General features: G+C 33.7%; 2 protein-coding genes across 3 annotated transcripts; both read right to left on the minus strand.

The window, feature by feature from the left end:
• Positions 1-2,464: 2,464 nt before the first annotated feature.
• LOC105214544 (uncharacterized) lies at positions 2,465-3,815 on the minus strand. The gene is made up of 5 exons (XM_029041836.2): positions 3,546-3,815; positions 3,211-3,468; positions 3,042-3,153; positions 2,817-2,983; positions 2,465-2,750 (listed from the first exon to the last, which is right to left on the minus strand). The coding sequence occupies exons 1-5, from the start codon at positions 3,739-3,741 to the stop codon at positions 2,539-2,541; spliced, it is 945 nt and encodes a 314-aa protein (XP_028897669.2). The 5' UTR covers positions 3,742-3,815; the 3' UTR covers positions 2,465-2,538.
• A 2,588-nt stretch (positions 3,816-6,403) lies between these two features.
• LOC105214521 (uncharacterized) lies at positions 6,404-10,309 on the minus strand. 2 transcript variants are annotated; one of them, XM_054233151.1, is made up of 6 exons: positions 10,029-10,309; positions 9,050-9,489; positions 8,563-8,829; positions 8,270-8,381; positions 7,968-8,134; positions 6,404-6,691 (listed from the first exon to the last, which is right to left on the minus strand). In XM_054233151.1, the coding sequence occupies exons 2-6, from the start codon at positions 9,270-9,272 to the stop codon at positions 6,489-6,491; spliced, it is 972 nt and encodes a 323-aa protein (XP_054089126.1). In that variant the 5' UTR covers positions 9,273-9,489; positions 10,029-10,309; the 3' UTR covers positions 6,404-6,488. The 2 variants fall into 2 exon arrangements, with proteins under 2 accessions (XP_054089126.1, XP_011186310.2); XM_011188008.3 differs by lacking the exon at positions 10,029-10,309 and having other exon boundaries at positions 9,050-9,629.
• Between the last annotated feature and the right edge of the window lie 283 nt (positions 10,310-10,592).

Genomic DNA, 10,592 nt, shown 5'->3' on the forward strand with positions numbered 1-10,592 from the left:
GAAAAAATCGGAAAGATATATTTATATATATTAAGTAAGTTTACCAAAATGTTGTTGTCGTTCTTATCGTAGTTCAGTTCCTAACTTCGTAGTATATCGTAACGGCTATCGAAATTTGTATGCATATCTTATATAGTATACTTTAAGGCGCTCTTTTTTTTTTAATAAAAACTTCTTTTTTATGTAACGAGACACATTTTTAAAGCAATCCTTAATGGATTTTATGCTATCCTCTATTGACTCTAAACAACGATTTCACTGTACTTATTGCACTTACGTTTATCTGCCCAACAATTTTGGTCTTCCATTTTTATTTGATTTTTGTTTTATTGGAGATGTGTTGGAAAGATGGGTATATGAGTGCTGACATTTATACCAAAATAAGTAGTGGTGACATCTGCGATCTCCAAACTTTCTTCTAAAACATGTGATACTTCCAGCGTCTCATGATCCTCGCTGCCGGCTAATCCGACTACTCCACCTGGTGGTCCAGCTAATAATCCAAAGGAGACAGTGGTATATGTTTATAAACTTCTTCTCTTGTTGCTCGGACTTGTTGTGTACCATTTTTTCTTCGTTTTGAATTTTAGAACCTTTCATATCTTAAATATAGTCATAGATATAAAAATGAAATTTCAATAATGCAAACCATCTCCAACGCAAGATGGCGGTGCGAATGGATTTATTTTTTAGAAATATCCCTCAATAAAATCGAAATCTAAATGTTTTATCCGTTTTCTAAAATCTTTAGCACATGCAGGATATGTATCCATTTCAGAAATTAAAATTTCAAACTGTTTCCGATTTGGTATTTTCATCTTAACTTCAAATATTCCTTTAAACAATCGCGTCGTTTCTATGTCGCTCTCAATAATAACAACGACAAAGAACGACTGTTTCTATGTCGTTTTTATGCTAATAATAAGTTAATAACAGTTCTCGTATTTATCGTCCCACTTTAATTTCCATACAAGGTACTAGAGCCCAAGGCTATCCCAAAAATTGAGTTTGAGAATGTTATGACGCTGGCATAAGTGCATAGTATCGAATGGGGACTATATTGAAGGGTAAAGGCGACAACATTAATGTAGATGAATGAATAAATAAAAGAAAACTTCCTGTTATTTTTTGAACATACCTCCCCCTGTACTAACTAAATATGTATATACTTACATTCGCATCTACTTCATTCATGTTTCCTTAAAATTTTTGCCATGTCTTATATATTTACTGGTTTGATATATCCACATATCCACTTGATTGCGAAAATAAACGAATAGGCCATGAGTTATTATCGAACTGTCAACAGTCAATTCCAGAGAATCTGGAACAATCGCTGACCATTCGAAAATAAGATAATATTAACTGTCTTGTCCCCACAACACTTTTGACAGAATTAATTTGACGTTGTAAATAATCCCATCTATAATTGAACTAGCAGCCACACCGAAAGCAACAAGTGCTAATTTGGACCGGAGTCCATGCGATTGTTCCAGTACCAAATGACTTCGTACTATTGGTTACATATTAGCCTCGTTTCAAATTAATATTTTGTATCTGGTAAAGGCTTGGAGAAATCGTGGTTCAAAGTCATACATTTTATGCCACGAGGCATTTTATCGCTACAGCAATAACAACAAACTAAATATCTCGATATTTAGGATATAAAATCAAATATCATGGTATTCAATTTAATTGGGTAATTTGAAGACATGAATGGCATCCAGTCAAGTTTGTTTTGTATATGTTTTGTCTGATAGCTATAGTTTTAGATACTGGTTAGATAGATCTTCTTCTCCTTTTTTGGCGTGGGTTAGTCTGTGCCGAAAACACAAAACTTCGCCAGTTGCCTCTATTCTTTGGGAAATCATGCCAGTTTACATCCCAAGTGCAGACAGGTTTCTATGTACTTTGCCCGTCCATTGAATTCGTGGGTGCCTCCGTTCGACAGAGCTCGACTGAACCATCGTTTTTCCCGTGTGTGACATGGCTCAACCAGCGCATTGGTTGTATTCCTATGCGCCTAACTATATCCATGTCGCCGTAGAACTCATACCGTTAATGATTCCATCTTCTTCGGTACTCCTTGCTAACGTGAACGGTTTCAAAGATTTTGTTCAGCAAAGTTCTCTCGAACTTGTCATCTCGGTTTGTCATAATAGGACGGGAATGATGTGAGACTTATAGAGCATATCGTCGAGAGCGGAATCTGTTTCTCAATTACCTACCGTTCCCAAAGTAGCACCCGTACTTAATATCTAGGCTTATATTGTGGGTGTTATTTATGTTGGCTCCGAGATGGACAAAGTACAGTCACCAAGACGCGAGGAATCTTTGTGTGTGGCCTCCAGATGTTTTGTTTTACCTCGTTTACTCTTTCGCTGCGACACTTATTATTATATCAACCGATTTAGTTGTACATATATATTTTTTGTTGTTTTAAATATATTTAACATTTATATTCAAGTTATTTAAGAGCATAATTTTATATATAAGTATTTATGTATGTAATGTATTATAAATGAATATTGTACATATTTAATACAAAAACAACATAGCATTCACATAAAACAACAATGCAACACTGTGTGAATGATCTGCACACTTGCATCTGTCTTTTTCGTTAGAACCCTGATAAAATGATATTTCGCCGACACAATTACAAATGCCGAACCTATCCCAAGAGACAATTTTACGCACTTCCGCCTTATTAAGAAACTCCTTAAAACCAAAGAGACTGCATAAAGCAGCTGAACATAAAAAATAATTGTTTGAAAGAATATTTAAGTTTCAAAAATGTAAATGCTCACACTCACTTTGTTCGATGTACAAATCCCGACGACCTTGCGAATATGACATGGCCAAGAGCCGATGTTCACGATAAACTTCCGAACAATGTTTTGTGGAGAGAATTTCATAGACGATAGGTGGACCGAATTGCGGGGCACAAGTGTGATGCATTAGCACATAAAGTATTAGAATTCTATAAAATATTGACATTATGTATAACTAAGTATATATTTATTGACTCAATAACCTACTGATGCATACGCCGATAGCCATATGTGGGCGCAGTGGAGCTTATCACCTCAAGACACGACTCCTCTATAACATCGCAGTTTTCTAAAGAGCTAATGTGGAGCAAACAAAAGTCTAAGAATAGAGCATAAATGAAAGTGTGCTTTGAGTTTTCAAACGAAATTCACTCACCGGACAGCGTTGAGCTTGGAAATCCAGTATTTTTTAAACGGTCATAATTTCGCTTCAGTGTTCTGTATTCAAATTCGGTATCAATTTGATCCTCAATCACAGCTGGCTTCAACAATCTCACATTCTTCTGCAGCAAATTACCCAGCCGACCAACGCCGTTTTTAGCTACAATTTTAGCTCTGAAAGTTGCAATGCGTTTCAAAATTTCCTCATATAATTGGTTCTCGAAGCGTGTCGGCTCATAAAAACGCACCTTTTCTGGAAGATAATGGAAACATTTATTTTTTTTTTTTTTGTTGAAAATTCAACATTAACTGATTATGAAAATAACATACGTTTAATTATAAACTCGGCGAAAATAAGTGAGAAATGTAAATGTTCATCCCAAACTGTGCCACGTTCCATATTCGTGAGTAGGTTCTTAACAAGATTCCCCAAATTCAATTTGTTCACTTCTGCTTGGGCAACAGAGAGCACTATTCCTAAAGCAAACAAGGTGAACACGATTGTTTTTCTTTCCGGGCACAACATTTTCGTACGGCTTTTACAATTGTTTTGATGCGTTTCAACTGTTTAGAGAAATTCCTAACGCCAGACAAAGCCATTCAAGGCAAAGTACAAGAAATGCGCCACAGCTTGGCTATTTAGCTCGTACTGCACACACTCAAACAATAATTTGTCACTATTTATTCGTTCCAAGTGCCATACACTGGAAAAAAAAATTCAATTGAAAATGAGGAACTTAAAATCTCCCTGCCTCTTTTTTCATTCTATCAACCTATATCTATGTTACCGACTATTTTTGACGAAAATGTCTCATGTCTAAAGTTCAAGATCATTGGCTCAGCAAAAAAATCGCACCTAGATAATCCGATCACACTTCTGTAAACTTCGACTTCATTGCCTTAACTGTAAGCGTTACCGGTTAAGATATACTCAGGGTTTCAACGGCTAACCAATTAGCTCAACTCAGGCCATGTTGCCCACTTTTCCCTTATAAAGAAATATTAGTGCTCGCTAAAGGTTAAAAGGTTCTAGAGATATATTTGCTATCAGTCAATGTATATAGAAGATTTCTTCCAAAAATTGGTCCAATCTGGAATATACAAATTTTCAACGCCCGTAATATTTCTTATTACAACTCTAGTTAAATAATTATTAAATTACAGTGGAATTTCCAAAACTCAAACTTCCCGAACTCGAAGTTCTCCATAACTCGAACTCTTGAATTGGCAATGGAACTCAAATTTCATACTAATTTCCTTCCATAAATCGAACTTTTTGACCAGGGCATAATAAAAAATTTAAAATTTTACTACCGAGGCAGATTTTTTAAAAGAGTCCAACTGTATTTAAAGTAAAATTTCGTCAACTTAAATGATGTTTTTTTCAGTGTAGCCCATAAATCCAACCAAAGGTTCATCATTTTTCTTAATACAAATAAATTGATTGCAGATGCTTTCCAGCAAAACCAACAAATAGACATTTGTATCTATATTTAAATGTCTTACCGCACATGCTGGTTTAGAAAGCATACATATATACAAGTAGATATACAAACCTACAAAGCAATGAAAGATGTTAAGACCTAAACCTTACTACGTAGATATGAAATGGTTGTACAATGAGATTTATTGATTACCTACTAGACCTAGAAAACTGATTTCAAATGTTATACTTATTATAATCGGATTTTAGGAATATAATTATGTTAGAGTGTTCTTCGAGTATTCTGTTGTTATTGTTATTATAGCGACAAAAAATACCGATTTTTTGAGAAATGCTGTCGAGAGTCCCTAACCGAGCAAAAATCTTGGTTCGTCTAATTCAGTAGCCAATAATTTTGTGATAGGTTTTAAGCCCGTATTCGAAAATGAGGGTCACTTGAACTAGTTGTTTTGGCTCCAAGTGCCGGTGGTTCCACTTTCCAAATATTGGTTGTCAAATATATCCCTTCCGCTCATTATTCTCGTTCTGATGTATGGACGATGACAACATCCGATCAGACGACTCTTGGGGCTTTCGAGAGAAAGGCAACGGCGAATACCGCAGACGATGGAACGATGAGCTGTACGATTTATACGACGACATTGACATAGTTCAGCGAATAAAAAGACAGCGGCTACGCTGGCTAGGTCATGTTGTACGGATGGAAGAAAACACTCCAGCTCTGAAAGTGTTCGATGCAGTACCCGCTGTAGGTAGCCGCGGAAGAGGACGACCTCCACGCTGATGGAAGAGTGACCTGGCTTCACTTGGTGTTTCCATAGATATATATATATTTAGCCAATGCTTTATAAAAAGTTTTACGGTGATCGGATTTAGTTCAAATTTGTGCCGTTTCGTTCGGTAATCTGTTTCCATCTAGACGGCAACTTCATAACCACCAAGGGCGTTCGCCATGGACAGGAACAGGTGGCAATCACATGGCGCTATGTCCGGTGGATGCGATAAACCTCTGGTCGATCGCCTGCTTCAAGCGGTCCAGTTGTTCGCAGTAGATAGTATAATTAAGGGTCTGGCCATATGATTCCCTTACAATCCCACCAAACACACAGCATAACCTTCCTGGCCGTTAATCCCGACATGGCCACTGTTTGTCAATCCCGGTCTTCGACCACGACCGTTTTCGCTTGATATTGTCGTATGTGATCCATTTTTCGGCGTCAGTCAACATCCGGTTCAAAAATGGGTCGTGCTCGTTCCGTTTCAGAAGCATATCGTAGGCGTTGAATCGGTCCAGAAAGTTTTTTTGATCAAATCATGCGGCATCCAAACATCAAGTATTTTTAGAAAAACCACTTCGCTGTAGTACAGAAGTTTGCCCAGGATAACAGCTGAAAGTTGCTTTAGCAGGAATTTAAAAACTCGAAACGAAACTTGGCTCCAGTTTACAGGAAATAATTTACATTTAAATATTTGAAGCTTCTTCCGAATAACTATCGAGCAATCTCTTATCCGGTATTTAGTGGTCGTATTATCTTCATTGATTTCTTTCATTTAATAATGAATAATGAGTGGTCGTATTATCTTCATTGATTTCTTTCATTATTATCTCGTCTTCTATATTTTCTTATGTTAAGCAAGATTTTTTTATATGCATATCTTGAAGGTCTCACCGATCTCACCTAAGCTATAGTTTTAAAATCTCTTGCAATCTTCTTTTGATCGACAATGTTATGAAATGTTTGGTTATAAAAAAATATTTATTTTTATTTGTATTTAAAAAAGAAAACATATATTAAAAGAATTAATAAATTAATAGTCACAAATCAAGCTTAAATCAAGAAGAGCATAGCGTTGACGAACTGCACCAACAGAACGATGTGCTTGTGGTCCGTACAACGACAGTGTTTCGGTATATCGCTAATTAAATGTGATTTTATGCAACTGCAAGTGGCACCACTTTCCCATTCTATAATTTTTGTCAATTCTTCGATGTTGAGAAACTCCGCGAAACCAAAAAGACCACAAATGGCACCTGTGAAAACAATATAAAACAAAATTATTACAAACCACAAATGGTTAATGTTAAGCGCTTTATTTTTTATTGCCGATTTTTTATTTTTATAGAGGTTTTATTTTAAATAGTTTTATCTGGCAACACTAATTCTATCAAAATATTATAACAAATATTATTTATTTCTTATATTGTTTACTTAAAAATGTAAAAAAGCGTAATTAAAATAATATAAAAAAAATTGAAATGAAAAAGTTATTTTTTGTATATATAAACATGTTAAAAATAAATAATTAACAAGTAAAGAAGAGCTAAGTTCGGGTGTAAGCGGATATTTTATACTCTTGCAATTTATTTAATTTTATTAATATAACACACAATTTGACTCAAATATTCGGCATATAAATGGTATACAGTCAGTTGAAGGTTTGAAAACCCTAATATTAAGTATATGGGAGCTAGGGGAAGTTATGATTTCACTCATTTAATGGACATTATTAGAAGAAAAATATTCCTTTTAAATTTTTCAAAATTTCAGAGAGACTTGCTTATATTTGCGGTAAAAAATTTATTCGAAGCTCTGAGGTCCTCATGTCTTGAATACTTATTGTCCAATTTCGGTGATTTTTAGAATGGCGATGCCACACTATAAATTCAGTTCTGGTGCAAAGTTCTGTTCCGATATCGTCACTAGTGCTTTCTTTATGTATTGTAAAGAAAACGATTTAGATCGCCTTCAATGTTCTGATATATGGGAAGTTAGCTTGGTTGTGAACCTATTTTCATAACATATCATTGGGAAGCCAAAAAGATATTATAAACCGAATTTCATTGAAATTGATGGAGTAGTTTCCGAGATATAGTTTTTGATCCATAAGTGGGCGGAACCACGCCGGATGGACAGACAGACGTCCGGATTTGAACTTTACTTATCACTCTGATCATATAATATACATAACCCTATATCTCACTCGTTTAATTTTAGGACCTACCAGCAACCGTTAAGTGAAACTTTGTTGCGAGAGTATAAAAAGACAAAATTACCATTAGGTTAGGTTAGGTTACTCTGGTAGGCTAAAACAAAAGCCACACATAGACCAGTTTTGGTCCTTTGCGATACCAGATGAAGTGCCGTCACGTTAATGAGGAGTAATCATCCTTTAGAACGCCTGCGCTTGTTGCGAATTACCATAAATAAATTAAAATTTTGTAAACAGTTGTCCGATCAATAGTTATTGTTCGTTTAATTTTATTTTTTGTATTAAAAAATATATATTTTATTTAAGTCAAAGCTTACTCTGTTCTATATACAATTCCTGCCATTCCTTGCTTTCAAACGCAGCGATTAACTGATGTTCCCGATACACTTGCGAACAATGCTCCGTAGCTAGAATTTCGAAGGACAAACGGGTGCCATAGAAGCGTGCACAGTTATGGTGCATAAGAAAATATAACTGTAAAGCTCTATAATTGAAATTGGAATAACAAAATTAAAATTTATAAAAACAATAACTTTGTAAAATAAAAAATTAAAAAACATATTCTAAAAAAAACTTTTATTATAACAGTCAATTACAGTAATTTGTTTGTTCAACTTACTGATGTGTACGTCGAAAACCATATGTTGGTGTGCTGATTTTAATCTCTGGCAGACAAGTGCGTCGTAAACGTTCACATAGTTCATTTCCTTTTAAATGCATCAGACACAGACCTTTTTGAAAAAAAAAATAACGGAATAAAGGTAATGTGTATGTATTATTTCTTAATATCACACAGTGTGTAAAGTCTATAAAGCCATAACTTTTTGAATAAACAATATATGAATGCCACAATAACTAACAATTCCTCAACTTAACCTCACCTTTTTCACACATACATACGTATGTACTTACCTGCAAATATATCACTCGGAAACCCCGTGCCAAGCTGCGTTGAATAATTTTGCGCCAATGTTTTAAATTCCAAATTTTTATCAATTTGATGCCGTCTTAAGGTGAAACCCGTTATCATAAGATTATTTTGAAATATAGCCTGTAAATTGTGTGCGCCAAAGCTTTGAATAACTTTTAAACGTATTGAGCTAATTCTTTCAAGTATCTCCAAATATAAACTGCCAATTGCTGTATCTAACACGGAAGATTTTTGTTGTTGCACTTTTTCTGTTTGAAATGAGAAATAAATTTGGATATTAAAGGAATTATATAGCAATACTACATAGTTTTATCGATCATTTTTAGATTTTTTTTAAATTATTTTACATATTTCTTTTAATTTTTATATTAATAATTCTTATATTTTTTATAATTTAAGATTTAAAGTTCTTTTTTATATTCTTTATATAATTTTTTATAGTTTTTATACAGTTACTTCTTCACATACGTTTTACTAAAAACTCAATGAACAACAAAGCCGAATCGACGTTTTCATTCCAATCGCCATCTTTCTCAATATTATTCAGCAAATTTTTAACGATTTCCGATAAATGCAGCGGCATTGTTGTGGAAGGACTTCCTGGCCAAATTTCCGAATTGGCGGCTGTGGTTACAAACAAGTAAGCTAATACACTTGTAATTACCGCTAAACGTTTCGCCGTGCACAACATTTCCGTATGAATTTCTCTAACGTTTGACGCTAATTACTTAATTGCGCACGTTATAGAGGCTGGCTTCTAATAGAAGAGATTTCGAAATCAAAGTGCAGTATCAGCTTCCATTTGTCAACAAGCTAAACACTTGTGGCCTCTGTGTTTACATGTGTCTATATACATACATATCTACATGTGTATAATGGTAGGCGGCAGCTGCGCATTTGGGCTTTGGCTAAACATTTGTTAGAATGCATTTTTTTTCCTATCTACTTATGTAAGTATGTACATATATGCAAATATGTTCTCAAAAAGAAATTGCAGACCTTTCTTGTAGAATAATAGTTCAATATATCAGAATATATGTACATACGTTGTTTATCTCAAAGAGTATTTATGTTAATAAATACTATAAACAAAAATTTAAATTTTTAAAACTAACTAAAGTTAATATAATTTGTATCGCTTCTCCAGAATTAACTTGAGATGCTTGTCTGTCTTAAAATCGTTCATTTCAAAGGCAGATTAATGCTCCGGTTCTAACTGTAATTAATTTTAACCTATTTAAGTAAATGTTTTATAATTTTGTATTTACGTGGAAACTATTTTTCTATATACTATGTATCTACACAAAATTTCTATTTTCTATTTATTCTATTCCAAAAAATGTAATTTCTAAAATTACATCCGAAAGTAAACGCCAAGAAAATCTTCATTATTCCATTGAATGTCATAATAATAATTATAGTCTTATTTATCTTGAATCGTTATTACTCTTAGAATTTCTTTTGGCGATAGCACACGCATGTTTTTTCCAAAGAACGTTAAATATATATATGTATATATTATACGTTCTCTGTTTTTTCTTTCTTCCAGTGAATTTATAGATAATAATTCCAAAAATACAGATCCATGAAGTGCTGTTGGTAGAATACTAATAATTTCATTATTTAAGTTTAAAGCATTTCTCGCAAAAAAAATTAAAGAATTTGCAAACATTTTTGCAAAATTGTTTGTTTTTTCTAACAGCTGATGTAAACAACTTGAAGTTGGTGAATTATGTAAACAACGTGAAGTAAGTTGAATAAAAAAATGAAACACAAGGGAATTTCTGGAACATGAGTTTTCAAATGAAGAATGCAATAATTGAGGAATTTTTAAGAAACACGAAAAGACTTACACAGAAAAGTATTTGAATACTATTTTTTAACTTATAAGCTAATTTAACAGCAGTTATTAACAATTAATAACCATATAAACAAAAAACCTTTAATTGAAACAAAAGAAGTGTGACATATAAACACCCTGTGTTGATTCGTCAAAGCAATGATGGCAAAC

This window comes from Zeugodacus cucurbitae, chromosome 6, assembly GCF_028554725.1.
Source record: "Zeugodacus cucurbitae isolate PBARC_wt_2022May chromosome 6, idZeuCucr1.2, whole genome shotgun sequence".
Lineage (NCBI taxonomy): Eukaryota > Metazoa > Arthropoda > Insecta > Diptera > Tephritidae > Zeugodacus > Zeugodacus cucurbitae.